At 34.2% G+C, this 17555-nt stretch overlaps 2 protein-coding genes across 3 annotated transcripts; one reads left to right on the forward strand and one right to left on the reverse strand.

Moving 5' to 3' along the window:
- Positions 1-844: 844 nt before the first annotated feature.
- On the reverse strand, positions 845-1588 carry LOC140055412 (uncharacterized). Its single transcript, XM_072100751.1, has one exon. It carries the CDS (start codon positions 1586-1588, stop codon positions 845-847), a length of 744 nt encoding a protein of 247 aa, XP_071956852.1.
- Positions 1589-2568: 980 nt separating this feature from the next.
- On the forward strand, positions 2569-13499 carry LOC140054158 (organic cation transporter protein-like). Of its 2 annotated transcripts, XM_072099045.1 has the most exons (11): positions 2587-2637; positions 2879-3178; positions 4182-4285; positions 7008-7162; positions 7594-7762; positions 8359-8494; positions 8901-8995; positions 9203-9411; positions 10327-10435; positions 11923-12132; positions 13076-13499. In XM_072099045.1, exons 1-11 carry the CDS (start codon positions 2632-2634, stop codon positions 13179-13181), a joined length of 1599 nt encoding a protein of 532 aa, XP_071955146.1. In that variant the 5' UTR covers positions 2587-2631; the 3' UTR covers positions 13182-13499. The 2 variants fall into 2 exon arrangements, with proteins under 2 accessions (XP_071955145.1, XP_071955146.1); XM_072099044.1 differs by having other exon boundaries at positions 2569-3178.
- The last annotated feature ends 4056 nt before the right edge of the window (positions 13500-17555 follow it).

Here is a 17555-nt window from a genome sequence, read left to right on the forward strand (position 1 = left end):
TCCACCTCCCAACTTGGTGAAAACTTCCTCTGGGGTCGGAATTGGATATTGGTCGCAATTTAAACTCGGGTTGACTGTTACTTTATAATCTCCGCAGACACGTACCCTGCCATCGGCCTTTGGAATACATACCAATGGGGTTGCCCACTGACTAAAGTCTACCGGATAAATAACTCCTTCGTTTTGCATTCTGTCTAACTCTACCTCAACTGCGGAGCGTAGCGCAAATGGAACATTTCGAGCTTTGCAGAATTTTGGGATTGCGTTCACTTTTAGATGTAATGTCGCTTTGTGTCCCTGAACCGTACCTAATTCCGTTCGGAAAACTTCTGGGAACTTCCGTTTGAATGACTGACCGACATCGTTATCTATTTCTACCGAATTCTGAGCAAGCGATGGTGGAAATAATGACTTCCAGTCCAACTTAATCACTTCTAACCAGGTTCTTCCAAGCAAGGGTGGTGAGTTTCGTCGCTGTGTTCTCACTACTATCAGTGGGAGAACGTTACTCTGGCCCCTATAGTTCACGGTGACTTTAATTTCTCCTGCTATATCGAGCTTAGTACCTGTGTATGCGTGAAGTGTACGTTTTACTGACTTTAATGGTAGATGGCTAAGCTTGCTTTCGTAATCGTCAAAGCTAATTATCGATACTGCTGCGCCCGTATCTACTTCAAAATCAATATCTATATCATCAACTCGCATCTGTACCGTTATTGGTGGTACCGAATTGTCCTGCTTAATGCCTACGCAAAACATTGTATCTACAAAATCGTCATTACCTTTGTCGTAATCCGGCGCTTCTACTTGCTTGATGGATTTAGGTTTATATTGTTTTGTTGATTTACTCGACTGCGCGCCTGCATTCTGATTTTAGGTGTCCTTGTTTGTTGCATTTAAAACATGTAGCGTTTTTGTATTTACACGTATCTCTTGTATGATTGTTCATACCACAGCGGTCACATTTCTGCGTTCGTGTTAGTTTCGACGCTTGATAAGTTTTCGTAGACTTCCTGCTGTTAGACGTAACGTGGTTGATTGGCTTGTCCACATCGTGCGACATACTTTTCATATTCGCTGTTGCTGCCTCCGAGGCTATGGCTATGTCTGTTGCTTCCTTGAACGTATGGTTCTTTGTCAATAATTTCTTTTGGATGCTCTGACTTATTAGTCCACATACGAACTGATCACGCAGTGCGTTTTCCAATGCCTCTCCTTCAAAACCACAATGTATCGCCTTTTTCTTTAGATGGGATACAAATTGAGAAATAGTCTGTCCCGGTGTCTGTTTTACATTTCTGAATATAAATCGTTCAGAAATCGTTATTCGAGTAGGTTTGTAATGCTCTTTGAGCTTGGTTGTGGGCGTATCGTACGATTTTGTACTTGGTTTATCAGGAAAACACAAATCTCGTATCGTTGTGTATCCAGTCTCTCCTAAACTACTCAATAATATCGCTCTTTTCTTACCTCCGTCATTGATATCTAATGCCACAAAATATTGTTCCAGCCTGTCCACATACGTATCTATGTCTCCATCCTGGACGTTGAATTCCTCGAATAGAATTCTGGTATTAGCCGCTGCCATTACCGCGCTTCGCTCTGTACGTTCAGGGCGCTCAGAATCGTTATTAGCCTGTGCGGTTCCTTGGTTACGGTTGCCGTTGTTTGAAAATCAAAAACTGCTAGCCTAGGCCTAGTTTTATAATATTATTATACTTCCGTTTCTCTCTATGTAAATGTGCCTGTATCCTCGTCGCCAGTGTCGTGTATCGTCGTAGACAAATTAATAAGTACGTTGAGATGAGTATAATAATGAACGTATTTAATGAAACCAACTAGTAGTTATGAACAATAGTATAGAACGTTTTGTAGGCTAATCTCGTCCGACCATATGCGCAGTACGCATATATTATATGTGCGCGTGCATATACTACACTAGTGATAATATTATTTAATTGTGTATGCCATTGATGTTGTGTATTATACACATGTAATATCTTCGCATTTATTATGTTTCATTTTGAGTTATTAGTTTCTAATAAATTATCATTGTTAACCGATCGTCGACTACGTTAGCACGCATTCTGGTAGAATTCTGCTGCGCAATTTGACAATTTTACAAATTGTGCAGCGCAATTTGAAATTGCGCAAGGATTTTCTTGCGCAATTTGATATTGCGCAAGTTGATTGCGCAATTTGAAATTGCGCAATTTCAAATTGCGCAAGAATTCTTTGCGCAATTTCAAATTGCGCAAGGAATTTTTTGCGCAAATTGAAATCGTTCAAATCGCGCATAACATATGCATGTCTTATTGAATAAGATAAAGGTCTACCAGTAATAATAAGATCAATTTACTAGGTCTACCTAGCATGATTACTTATAAAGGTAGGCCTGTTGCAGCATTTAAATGTACATTATGAAAATATGATATTATATGTAGGCCTACATTATCATAATGGCTTATAGGATAGGATAGGACACGCATGAATGTACTCAGCTGACACATCGTTTACTATTGCTGGTATGTGACACACGAATAAGCATAAATTCGTATAGGCCTACACATACTAGGCATGGCACTTTATAACAATACTGTTATTCGGTAACCGATATTAGTATAAACAGTGATGATGGTAAGTTTATCAGACGACGAACATAATCTATACCCTGTGGCGATCGAAAGTGGAATAGTCCATTTACTCAACAAAGTTTAGAAATTTGTTGGCCAGCAGGCAAAAAAACTGAACATAATCGCCAGCCATGAAGTTTGATGATGTACTAACCTATCTAGGAGATTTTGGGCTCTATCAAAAGCGTACATATTTATTAGTTTGTTTGATAACAATACCATGTGCCTGGCATCAACTTCTACAGGTTTTTCTGGCAGCAGAAACGGACCACTGGTGTTCTGTAAGCGATTTTAAGGGTATTAACTGCTCGACTTTATCTTGGGACCTCACCAGTGCAGAGTGTGATGAAAGAAAGAAGAAATTTACGATACCACCTGCAGCTGATGATGATGATACCGATTATACACATAACTGCTACCGTTATTCCAATGCTACCGTTGAGTCTTTCTTGTCTGGAGACGTCTCGACCTCCGATTGGCCACTTGAAGCTTGTGAAAGTTGGGATTATGACACTTCGCAATACAAGACCACCATTATCCATGAAGTAAGTTTTATTTTAGGCTTATTTGATTGAATATAAGTGTAATTGAATGAACAATAAGAACATTACATAGCTATCATAATCTTTAAAAAATATTAACAATAATATTGCTATATGCCACCTGGTAGAATTAAAGATGTATTGTCTCCCAAAAACATGAAAAATGAAGATTAATTAAATCAGAATTTGAATAGGTTATTTTTTAGTTTTAACAAAGTTAATCCTTTCCATAAAAAACGGGAAAAAATCATGTTTTCTCATATAAAATGACAAAATAAATGGTCAAATTCAACCAAAAACCCATTGGCTGGCAAATTGACTTTTTTTTTTGCTTAAAATTACAGTTTTTCAGGTAAGTACATTTTTTTTTTCGATTCAATTTTTTTAAAAGTTGGTAACTATTATGTCAAATTAAAATGGCATATTCAACAACAACAATTTAAAAAAAAGTATTTTTTCAGGGGACAATATAATCTTTAAATGAATGGGGAAAAGCCTATTAGAATTATCATGGAGGAAGTAATAAAGTAAACTTTACTTATAAAACTTTTATGTGTAACTAAGTTTACACCTCACGAACATGAATACATGAGAATTCATATGAAATTGGTCCTGATCGATATTAATCAATTTACAATGGCTACTAGTTAAATCTTTTCATTTTTTCATAATTATTGTATTTGTAAATTTATGAGACTAGTTGTAGTTGTAAATTGACAAGAGACTAGTTTTGAATGTATTGCATAATAATTATTATTTTACTAATTGTGAAGGAAGATTGTAGATTAAAGTTTTGAAAAACTGGCTATGAAGATGAATTTTTTGAAAATCATCATCCTAAATTCTTATTAAGCATACTATTTAGTGCTATATAAGTAGACTTATATATCTCAATTATCCTCACTAGGTACGTACAAAGAAAACAAACCTATTTACGTGTTTGGTATAAAGGTCTATACCTACTTCATTTACCGTATACTAACTACATGTCTATTATTTTGTGTAGTGGGACTTGGTTTGCAATGACAAAACAAAACCAGCCGTTTCACAGTCGGTCTACTTTGGCGGTGTTCTATTTGGGTCATTTTTCTTTGGTGTATTGGCTGATTGGTAAGTACCACCTCCGTTATCACCATCATCATCATCGTCACCACCATCAACATCTACATCAATAACAATCATCACTCACTACGCACAATATCATTTCTGCGAGTACTCTCTTTGGTCAACCAGGGTTGTTGTTTGCAAATTTACTTTCATTTGATTCTATTATTTACAAAGTATATAGAATTAGAGTCGAGTGGCCGAACTGTTTAAGGAGCACAGCAAACCATATCCATAAATCGAAGGTCCAAGGATCTTCTCGACACCAAGTTTACTAAACTAGGTCATGTACACTGTAAACAAGTTATGCACCTTCTTTCTTCTAGTTGTTTGTGGTTGTGTAGGATGAGTGCCTTACGTGAGATCGACATAAAAGTAGGCCTATTCCTAGGTGAAAAGAAGATGTCATTATAGGCCTATAACAATTATATATGTGAATTATGGCTCAACTCTTTTAAATATATTCAACACAATATTTTTCTTTTTAAACCTACACAATAAACGAGCCTGGATAAACACACGTCACACGTAGGCCTATTGAACGGCTTCATGTAAATATGTTTAACAATAATAATGCGAAATAAATTCTGATTATATAGTAACTATACCGTTTTATAGCACACACACACACACTGGATTGACCCTTTTGTTACCTCTTAAGCAAACGATGTAAAACTCGGACTCTAATGTGAATCGGAAAGTATATAACGATAATGATAACATTGATATTTTTTTTACCATACATATAAGTGTCGCCGGCGCTAAACACACTTGATAACATCAACATATGTTTTATAAAAAACGTGGCATTATCAAGGCCTACCCTCTCGGTAGCTGGTATTGCAAGGGATCCTAATGTATATGCCTTCTTAAATGTAATAACTTTATAATCATGCAAAGCGTTGCTATTTTAAAGTACTTATCCGGCCACCGGCAAAAATGACATATTCCGTCTGCCTCATCACTACGGTTGGCTATGTGTAGGTTGTGGCATCGATATTTTGTTGTTATTGAATAGGGTCATTTTAATGTCACACACTTACTTTGAAAAATAATTGGATCGAAAAAATAATGATAAAACCGTAATATAAAGTATTTATTTTCATCCATTAGGCATACATATAGGCCTACGTATTATGATTTTTATTGTGAAGGATAATGAATTAAGTCACTTATAATGGTTATCCTCTAGAAATTTGCCTATAAATATATTTTAAAAAGTAACAAAACAACAACAAATTATCGAATGTTAGTAACTCATGTAACATGACCTCATAACAGTATGTGTATTAAATTAAGTGTATTCAGGATTTCCGTTTTTAAGATATGATTAACAAGGCCATATACATGGCTGTAGTCGCGTGCTCAAGTTAGTGTATACCGACCGACCGACCGACCGACATAGTGAGCTGTAGAGTCGCGTTGCACGCGACTAAAAACCAGATTATACAAACTGGTACACGTATCACGCGTCCCCATGGAAATGTTAAGCTTTATGATGATGACGTTTTCGAGATAAAGATTCTGACAAAAAATGTTAAAAGTAGTTACGTATAAATATTAAGGCAATGTGATGGTAAATATCATACAAAATGCAAAATACTATTAAATTAACAAATGTTATGTAGGCTTATTAGTTACGTTTGAACCAATTGAAGGAATCACGATCAAAAGCACTTGAATATCGGGAAATTGCTTGTTTCCGTTTTAATTGAATGTCATCAAATAATTTATAGTACCGTAATTAAATGTTATACTTTGCTTCAAATTTGGCACGTTTTTACAAAAAAACACAAAATGGCTTAACCATCTTCCAAGAATTTACAGTGCGGATGAAATTAGGAAGTTAGGCCTATATAAACTATCAGTACATTTTGTATAGGCCTACTCACACATCTAAAAATAGTGTTTGGAGAGAGTTATAGAAATTAGACAATTGATTGTGTCACAAATGAAGCGAATAGAAGCGAAAAGATATTGAGTTGTTTTGTTTCCCTTTTCTTGTTTAATGTTTCTATAGTGGATTGTACGTCACGGGTTCCTGCCCGTTGTCACATGGCCTTTTGCCACCAGGCCTTTAAGGAAAAAACACGGCAATTTCGGTCGCAAAGAAAAATGATATGTCAGTACAATAAATTAAACTAAAATGGAAATAAAGGTGAGTGAATCTCACATGTTAATTTAAAATTATTTAATATTAAAATACAATGTCACTCATATAATACAAATTATAATTATAATATTCAAATCGATTGGTAGATGCAATACTACTAGAAAATGAACTTCCATTTAAGTGGTTAAGAATCTTGAAAATCAGGAGTACTGCAAGAAACGGTATACACACACACATACATAGTAGTTTAATTGATTAAAAAAATTTTTATGATTTTACCAGTGAAATGCTTACACAAATACATCCTTTTCAGGAACATTACAAACAGACTTTAATAATTAAGAGAGAATATCAAATATACTGTACTTTATTTGATTGTAATGTGATGACCGGTTCAAATGGTTAGAATTTGGATTTTGGCCAAAAAGCACTTTTGGATTTCTACTACGACGTCAATGACATTTTCGTTTTTAGAATGCTGAAAGTTAACAAAAATGAATATGCTATCCGAATGTGAGTATACTAAATGCCAAATAAAACAATATAAATATGCTCTTGTTGATAAACTTAAATATAAAAAAAGAGATATTCACTCACAAGTGTTTATTATTCTAGGATTGGTCGAAAGCCGACGTTAATCATATCAATAGTAATTCAATGTACCTTTGGACTCGCAGCAGCATTTTCCCCTTCTTTGACTGTTTTTATCTGCCTCCGTTTCGTAGTAGCTGCTGCCAACTATGGAGTCTTCTTGATAGCATTTATAATAGGTAAGTCTTGACCTGGCGGTTTAGGAGTAGGCCTATATTTGGTCAAGTCATTATTAATGGTTAGGAATACTATACTTACTTAATAATGCACTAGTTCGAGTGTTGATATTACTTTCATGGTATTACAAACATACAGCCATGTGTTTTTAATATTGTAATTTGGCCTATCATTCTATTATTTTGGCAGTATAGGCCTAACTAAATTTCTCTATTGCAACGCTTGAATTCATACATTTTGATAATCGGAACACGAGGAAAGACTGTTAACCTAAGAATGTTTCGAAACAAAAAAATGTTAAAATAATACTGTCAATCAAATATAGCCATCGAGGAACACGTTGCCAACGTATTAACTGTTATATTTAAATTATGGCTTATTTTAACTGTTTGTACAATGTATACTAAATTACGATTTTTCGGTTTTTCTGAAGGGACGGAATTGGTAGGTCCTTCGAGGAGGACGTTTGCTGGAATTGCGATAGAGTTTTTCTGGGCTTTTGGATACATGTTTCTAGCTGCGATTGCCTATTTTATACGAAAATGGAAAACGTTGGCTCTCGTTATATCACTGCCAGGCTTCTTATCCATTGCACTTTATCCGTAAGTGTTTTAAATTGAATACAGGATGTTCTCTAATTAAACATCCATTTGACAAATTTAAAACATAATATGCGCATGATTTTGTTTGTCTCTTCTCCAGCTTTATGGTAATAAATGTATCTAAGACTGACGACCGGACAGTGTATTAATGTAAACAAAAATGTGATTTCATATTCAATTGTCTTTTATTTCCACGTAGACCTATATACATGCAAAAGGAGAATATTGTTTTAAAAGATCTGTGCTATCCATAGCAACGATCTTATATTTTTATAATATTTTATCTATATTACATGTTATAATCTTTTCAGCATGTTTAAAACAAAAATTTAAAATAAATTGGGAAACTTTTACATTTTGCATATTATCATAAAAAATATATGTTTTACCACGAAAGAGCGAGAGATAGAGATAGGCGGCAAAAGGAGACAATTTAAAAATAAATCGCGTAACTATATACTATTTTAAACGGCGACGTATTACAATGAGTGAAACAGGCTCATAAAAGACAAACATAATAAAAATAACAATAACAACAGAGTTAATTAATTGCTCTGTTAATGATAATACTTGTATTATTGCTAATATTTTTACAGTGTTATTCCTGAGTCTGTTAGATGGCTTCTAAGTCAAAAGAAGGTTGAAGAGGCAGCAGAAATTATCAATAAAGCTGCAAAAGTTAATAAAGTTAAACTTCCAGATGGGATATTTGATGAAAAGAATTTTGGAAAGGTCAATTAACATTTTCTTGTTCTTTATATTTAATTTTTATGGCAAAAAAAAGCAATCAGGCCTGCAATTATCGTTGGTCATCTTTCATTGTTTGTAGACAGATCTTAAGTTGACTTTTAAGACTGTGTAAGTAAGGGTGACTTACAGTTACGGGAAATGACGAGGACGAAACATGTCTGTGGCATATCTAACAACAATTGAATTTGAAAATACCTCGTAAATTATACAATATCTTTTCTTTTCTAAACTTCTTTGTATGTATTTCTCAATTTATCTTGTCGGTTTGTAGTATTAAGTGTGAACTGTGTGTAAGCCTCTTGACATCAACCTCCGTAAATCCAGTGTATTGTTGTTCTCGATCTGGAAAAGCAAATTATCTAATAATTTTTATTGTTACTAATTACAGGAGCCAACTAGCGAATCTCCAAAGCGAGCGACTGCAATTGATCTGTTTAGAACCCCAAAAATGCGATTAAAAACGATTAATCTCTTATTTAACTGGTAAGTGTTTTATCACTTGTTATTTGTGAAAAACGAACAGAAATAAATAAAAATATATATGATTCAGCTGTTTAAGAATAGTAATTTACAGTTTATACTTGCCCCAAGTCTGTAGTATCTGTTTTATATTATATATTAGTCAACTAGTCGATATGTTGATTTGTGTCTAAAAATTAACTCATTTACTTATTTTGTTCTTTTTAAAAGGTTCGTCAACAGCATGGTATACTATGGACTGTCTCTGAGTACCTCTAACCTCGGTGTTGATGATTACATTGCTTTTCTTTTGTCTGGTGCTATTGAAATCCCAGCATATGCTCTCAGCATATTTACTATTGACTACTGGGGTCGAAGATGGAACTTATGCGGTACTTTGGTACTCGGTGGAGTAGCTTGCCTCCTTACTATTCTAATGCGTAAGTTTAATATAGGCAGATAAATTAGAGAAAAATAGAGATAATTACATGACACACTAGCCTATAAATAAATTAATTAAAGAACATCTAATCTATTATTAGGCACGTGAAAAGGATGAATTTATGATGTAGTTAATGCATAGCGTACCTGGATATATTTTAAAGACGCGTATTTAAAGATTGAAAGATTGACTGCTCTATTTAACGAAGTGGATTCATTATTATTCATTTGTTTTATAACACACCTACTGTTCCTAAACTTTTATTCAATTAATCCATAATAATCGCCCAAGGCTATGTCAGGAAGCTAGGCCATTCAAAAAGGCATTATGTCAACACGTGATGCGTAATTAAACAATAAAATTGTAAAAATACAAGCAGGTGTGGTAAATAGAGGATAAAAGATTATATTTATTTTTATTTATTTAATAAATTATTTATTCACGATAACATATCAGGTAAAGATGAAGCACCTGTTTTACACATGGTTCTGTTTTTAACAATAGGTTAAAAAAACACTTTCAATTTAAACACACACCTCATTACATTACACAACACTCAATACAAAATACATAAAATATAATTATAAATAGAACTACCGTATATATTGAACGAAAAGTTATCAGAGAGTGAGGATATTTAGTGTGTGTTACATTAATATTATTATGACTATGATTTAAGCAGACGTCCGACGGCCAAACATCATTTTAGTTCATTTTGCACATGTGCCAATATTGGGACATGTGTCCTCGGCACAGGTTTGATGGTCTCTAGGTCCAGGCGACGACCTCATCGATTGATCTGACCTAGGTTGGTCGTCGATATGATTGCAATAGTAGTGCTGCTAATGATAGTATGTTATGCCTATAGAAATCTAATCAATTGCATTAATACACAATGTATGTTTTTTTTCAGCATTAGGTGCATGGCGCATCACGGTGGCTATGATTGGCAAATTCGGTATCACCGCATCTTTTGGAATTGTATACATCTACTCAGCAGAAATATACCCAACTCCTGTTAGGTGATACTTTACTTAATTACAAACAACATTTTCCATAGAATGTGATATATATGAACACAACAGAAACTAATTAAAATGAATAATCTGAAAATGGTAGATATAACTTTACCTCAGCTCATGACTTACATTACATAATTATGTATACAGAAATAAACTGTACTGACGAATGAAAATAAGAGAGGCTGCATTTCCAACTTTGACTTATAAGACACTATATCTACTATCGTTGAATTAATTCTACACATCAGGCCACATGAAAAGACGCTGGCACTACAATATCAAGGCCTTCGCAACAACATTCTTGTGGCATACGATAGATCTCAAGGCACCTTGAGTATTTTCAAATCATTTCCGATTATAGTTGCATCTTATATGATTGTACCACAATATATATTTACACAGTATTTTCTAAATAAAACACATATCACATCAGCAAAACACACGCTACATTTTCTGACCAATGACTGGTACTGATACCAATGTGTTAACATGATATGATATAGTTGGTATGCGTGGTTTAAAGAACATTGTGAGTAATGTAAACAATATTTAACTGGCATTTTAAAGATATAACAAAACATCCCCGTTCATAATTCCATAACGTACAGTAATATAGGCCTCTAGAAATAAAATCTCGCAGTACTATCGTTAAAATAGTTGTTACTCTAGAATATACAAAGACTATGAAATAGCAATAATAGTAATACGGCTTCACCACGTTGAAACACCGGTTCTCGTCATTTCACCGAAGTTAAGCAACGTTCGGCCTGGTTAGAGCTTGGATGGGAGACCATCTGGGAATATGTATTTGGAGCTGTGCCTAATCGTTAGAATAGTTGTTTCTTTATGATAAGCCATTACCGATATGATAAGACCAGATCAAAGGTCAAACTGCCAGAAACTGCAGTAGCGACCATTTTTTTTACAAATTTTCTTATAGAGCAAATAGGAATGTATATATCGTGAACTATTTGACACCAAAATCAATACCCTACGACAAGCGGTTACAAAGTTATAGACTAATTAAAATGGCAACCATTTTGGACGCCATCTTGGATTTCTCAGAGAGCACAAGGAGGATTTTTCAGGACTTTTAGTATGATGTTCCAATCATAGTTCTGGACCTTTCCTGAAAAAAAATAGCTTGTTACCAGAAATGTCCGAGTCTGCCCATATTTATGAACTAATGCTCTTGGACTATTAGGCATTTTAAATCAGCACTGCTGACTCTTATGGCAGCCCTGCATCTAGTATCTGCCTCAGACGTATTGGCCCATGTTTTTCCTCTGGTCAAGGTGGGCACTGGACGAGAGAAGCCCTTGATCAATGTTAGGACCGATCAAGGTGCTTTAAACAGTCCTGGCTTTGTTTGTATCAAACATGTTAGCGGTGGTAATTATCGCTGTTGGTTTCGATTGAATAAAATAAAATTAAAAAAATAATTAAGATTAAAAATGCCAATCTTTTATTTATGATTCCGATTACAGGAGTGCAGGTATAGGTATTTCGTCAGTCGCAGCGAGAATCGGTGGTATTCTTTCGCCGTTTGTCTTAGAATTTGAAAGCCTGTATGAGCATCTTCCTTTGATTATATTTGGTAGCCTATCTATTGCTGCTGGTTTGCTGGTGCTGTTTCTTCCTGAAACCAATGGCAGACAGCTTCCTGAAACGATGGCAGACGGTGAACAATTTACAAGGTAATTTATTATTACGAAGGTACGTATATTATTGTTGCTGATGATTGTGATGAATCAAATTACTAATATGTATTTCCAAATACAATCATGATATTCCACAATTGATTATTTTGAAAACCCAGACATTTGAAAAAATGATGATTTAACATTTTAATGATAATGTAGCTGCAAGTGTTAATATTCGTTTTTTTCTGTTTGGGGGTTAGTATAAGATTTCGATCCCTTAACAGTTCTTATTATTGTATTATTTATTCAGCTGTAAATTAATACATGTGAATGAATATGAATATAATGTAACTATACTGACGATTGTTATGATAGACAAATGCAAAATGGACTAAACCAGATTAGATTTTTGTTTTATTACAATAACATAAATTAATGTTTGACGATGACAATATAGGAAAACGCAGTGTCAATATTAATGATGTTGATTACAATAGTGAGAATATAGAGGATGAGGATTTTTGGTAATGCGGGGAGAGTATTAAAGATGTATTGTCCCCCAAAAACATGAATATGTTATTTTGTAGTTTTAATAAAGTTAATCACTTACGGTGAAAAAAAATGTAATGTTTTCACGGTATGAAATGACAAAAAAAATGTTAAATTTCACCAAAAACCATTGGCTGGCAGCCAATTTGACAATTTTTTGCATCAAATTACATTTTTTCAGGTAATTATATTTTTTTCAATCCAATTTTTGGTCAAAGTGGATAATTATTATTTGACATTAAAATGGCATATTTGACTAAAAAAATTACAAAAAATATCTTTTTCAGGGAGACAATACATCTTTAACAATTAGAAAGTTTATTATGGTTATAATCTATAGATTTTATGTTTTGTGGAATACTAAGTAAGTAAACAAAAACAACTTATGTTCTGAAGTTTGAAGTTGAATTTATCCTTAACTGTCTTCATAATGTTCTAATTTTTAAAGAACAAACAATGGAATGTTGAGTAACATGACTATGCCGTCAGATGTACAACTGGAAATCAAATCTGGAGAAGAGAACGAGGCATATAAAACAGAAGAAAAGGCGTAAACAAAATTAAAAGATACATCATTTATTTGTTTTCACGATGGAAATTTTTAATATCAAATTATTACATTGAATTATATGTAATAATATGTAAAATTATAATTTATCTTGATAAATAAGATAATTTCTGAATGAATACATTGTATGTAAAATAAAATGGTCTTCGTTATAAAAAATATATAATATTTTCTTTGGTGGGATTTCTTTTAGATAAAATAAAACCTGATTAGTCTTTTGATTGATTTTGTAATTATAAAAATATGTACTATTTTTAGTTTTAATTTGTTTAGTTTCCTCGATTTATATTGACATTTTTTAATATATCGTCGTTATTTTTTAAACCTCTATGTCAACTCGATAAAGTTTGTATTTGTTCTCTTTGGTTATTCCGTTATACCAGATACTACAACAGAAACTCATAACTGATTTAATAACAGAATCATAAAATAATTTCATTATAACGGTATTCACCTTAAAACTTTTCAACTTCCTTAGAAAGTAGATCCTCTTGTTACATTTCAGCGTCACAGCGGCGCTATTGCTACTCCAATTTAATTTATCATCCACTAAGTTACCTAGATATTTATGTTCTTTAACCGTTTTGACATAGCCCCATTTAACAATAACTGCTCATGATTCTGAATCTTTCTGAAATCTACAATAATTTCCTTTGTTTTTGATGTATTTAACTGAAGGAAATTATCTGAGCACCACTTACTAAAAGCATCCACATAAGCCAGATAAGCTGAAGTATCATTATTTCGGATAAGGCCCACAAGACATGTATCATCAGCAAATTTAACGTGAAAACATTTCATATTCTCTATGGGCTGTACAAGGTACTAAATCGTTAGCATACAAAGAATATAGCAGCGGTGAGAGTGAACAACCTTGAGGTGCACCAGTATTACATAGAAGGGGGGACGATACTTCACCTATAAATTTAACAACTTGAACTCTATCCTTTAAAAAAATCTGCAACCCATAAACTTAAAATAGGGTTAATATCCATAGCACATAGCTTTAAATGCAGACTTAAAATCTAAAAAAAGAATCCTAGCCTAGCAACCAGATTTGTCCAAATGTTCATGAACTTTATGAGTAAGAGTACCAATAGCATCATCAACGCATCGATCCTTCCTGTAAGCGAATTGAAAAGTATCTAGCAATTCTGAAGTTGAGTCCGTCAATTTAAACTTAATCAGTTTTCCAAACATTTAATGGGTACTGCAGTCAGAGCAACAAGTCTGTAGTCATTCAACACCAGCAGTTTTTTAATCTTTGGAATTGGAATAATGTTCGAAAGCTTCCATAATTTAGGTACGTTGTGACTGTCAATACACCATTAGTATATATATTTGAAAATACCACTTAACTCCAGATAACAAGATTTAATGATTCTTCCTGAGATGCCGTCCGGTTCAACTGCTTTAATGAAAACCGGGGTAACCCCATACTCGTCTCGAAAGATGTACGAGGTTATTAAAGTGAGCTAGATGTGTACACTGGACCTACGGTTTATAGTCCTTATCCAAGAATCCAAGAAGACACGTTGTACCACCAGAATCATGACTCGAACCCTTGCCGATGTTATAGCTACGTAATTACGGGCCCACTGTCTAAACCGCTCGGCCATCTACCATTTTTATTCATCCGTCATATCAAAGATACATATTAATAGATGTTCGTTCTTCAACACAACAGACACAGAACATTCATTCTAAACCGCCTAGTGATATTCTGAAATGTCATTAATTCATTTAAAACGATAAGGATGATGAAGAAAAGTCTTCGCAACCGAGATTAGAAACTGGAACTTTCTGCTTAATATGGAAATGTCCTAACCATTAGACCACTCATGGTGTTGTTCAAACTCGATTGGATACCGACTGTTCAACACTCTCGGCGTGGTACGGCGGAAATCCCCCAATAGTCTATAGGACCTGGGTCAGATTTGTATGCATTTAATTTAGGAGAGAATATCTCAACTGTTATACGATAATTTGACCCCAACAAACAACATGGAATGTGTGCCAAATTCGCTATCCGGGGCGAACATGTCCAAAATCGGGGTAAATGGTTAAAAATTTGAGGTTCTTATATCTTGACAACCACTTGTCGTACAGATTTGCTTTTGGTCTCAAATTGGTCAGAATATACATATTTATATTCGGTATAACACAACTTTTAGCAAAAAAATGACGGTAAATGCTTTTACTGACACATTTTCGGGTTAAATCATTTTTTAAAATGCCAATGGACAAACTGTACGATATCAAATGAAAGCATACACAATATGCTACCCATTTCTACCCAACTTATATTGAACATTTTTAATTATTAAGCTAATTGTATGGAAAATGTGCATATTTTGATTACTTTTATACAAAAAATGAATATTTGGTAGCGTAATTGTTATTACTCTAGTCAACTTTCGTATGCACATTGAGGTCCAGATAATTCAGAAATTGGTTTTAGGGTGGTCAAACAATCAATTTTGGCTTGGCTACACATTTTGAAAATGTGGCGGATTTGCGTATTTTGGCATAATTTGCGTATTTGGGCAAAGCATAGCGCCCTCAATTTGCGTATTTTGGTATGATTTGCGTATTTTGGCAAAACATAGCGCCCTCAATTTGCGTATTTTGACAAAATTCTTGCGTATTTTGGCAAGGTTCTCACCAACCCTAATGAAAATGACCGAAAATGCCATTTCTGACCTTTGACCCACAACCCATGGCATGTATGTATCTCCATAACTATTGGTCGTAGACACTTAAATTAGGTCTTACATTTTGTTATTTGTTACACATTTTGAAAAAGGTCAAAGAGACAGGGTCAAGGGTTATATGAACAAATATAAATAGGTTCTTGTATCTCGGCAACCACTGGTCAACAATTTTAGTCTCAAAATGTTGAGAAGGCATTTATCTATTTTTAATTAATTAATTGAGAGCGCTTTTTCTATAATATTTTAACATATGCTTTACAAAACCTATCAAGAATATTCATAACTTTCTTGCTGAAGAGATAATTATCACTTCCCAGAAGATGTGTGATGGGTTTGTCACACGTAACTAACCCCTCTAGAGAGAAAGAGGGGAGATGGATAAAGATGGACGACAACTACAACGTGGTTTGTTATGTTATTATTGTTGGTTTCAGCCTAACGAGCAAGCCCGTAACAAATTGGGGGGTCATCCGTGAACAAAGTACGGAATTGGGCGGAATTGTAGTTGTAGACTTATAGATCGAACTGATGGTAATTTTATTCTAAGCTGGTTTTAGGTTTAGAGGCGTTTTATAGCGAACGAGGTTTGGCGGTCGTCGAGCCAGTATATTGGGTAACGGGACGATTCGGCCCTGAGACGATTCGGCCCGGGACGATTTGGCCCTGAGACGATTCGGCCCGGGACTATTCGGCCCAGGACGATTCGGCCCTGAAATTCGGCACACTTAAATTTATCGGCTTTGATATGCATTTTATAAGCATAAAATATTGCTTTTTTCCCCAAACTTTATTTTCAGAGAAACTATGGGGTAGTACTACTAGGGATAAAGATGCAATAAAGAAACATTTTGAAAACATTGTCGAAAATAATCATTTTTTAGTCAAGCGAACGATGTAAACAAGTTACGCCCTCTGTTGACCGCTTGAAAAATGCACGAAATAAACAAGGTTTTCGAAGTAATAAATTGAATATAAAATTACGTTTTTAAAGTAATTTATTATATATATTATATCAACATTGTCAATATCAATAAAATACGGATTGTTAAATACCTTTAAAAACTTGATAAATACTAAAAAAATGAATATGAATTTGGTCAAAAATGAGACGTTTCGGCCCACAAAGTGGGATGTTCCGGCCCAAAGGTAGGCCGAATCGTTCCACCAAAACTGGGCCGAATAGTCTCAGGGCCGAATCGTCCTGGACCCGTACATTGTGTAGTGGTTTTAGGCTTGTGTAGGTGTTTAATTTATATTTGAAGGAAGAAAAATAGAAATGGAAAAAGGAAAACATGAATTTGAATTAAGAAAATTAAAATTAGCTAACCACATGGGTCACATCACACGGGTTTCTACACCTAATGATTCAGAGATTACTCAGAATATTAAATGGGTTCCCAAGTTTAATGAGGATAAAGTAGAGACATATTTTTTAGCTTTTGAGAAAATTGCTAATAGATTAAAGTGGCCTGCTAGACACTGGACTGTGTTGTTACAAACTGCTTATGTGGGTAAAGCCCAAGAGAAAGCTATGATGCGGTTAAAACTGCTGTTTTGTCAGCTTATGAGTTAGTTCCAGAGGCGTATCGTCAGAAATTGAGGAACTTAGGTAAACATTATGATAAAACTTTTACGGAATTTGCACG

The sequence above is a fragment of the Antedon mediterranea genome, chromosome 7 (genome assembly GCF_964355755.1).
Source record: "Antedon mediterranea chromosome 7, ecAntMedi1.1, whole genome shotgun sequence".
Lineage (NCBI taxonomy): Eukaryota > Metazoa > Echinodermata > Crinoidea > Comatulida > Antedonidae > Antedon > Antedon mediterranea.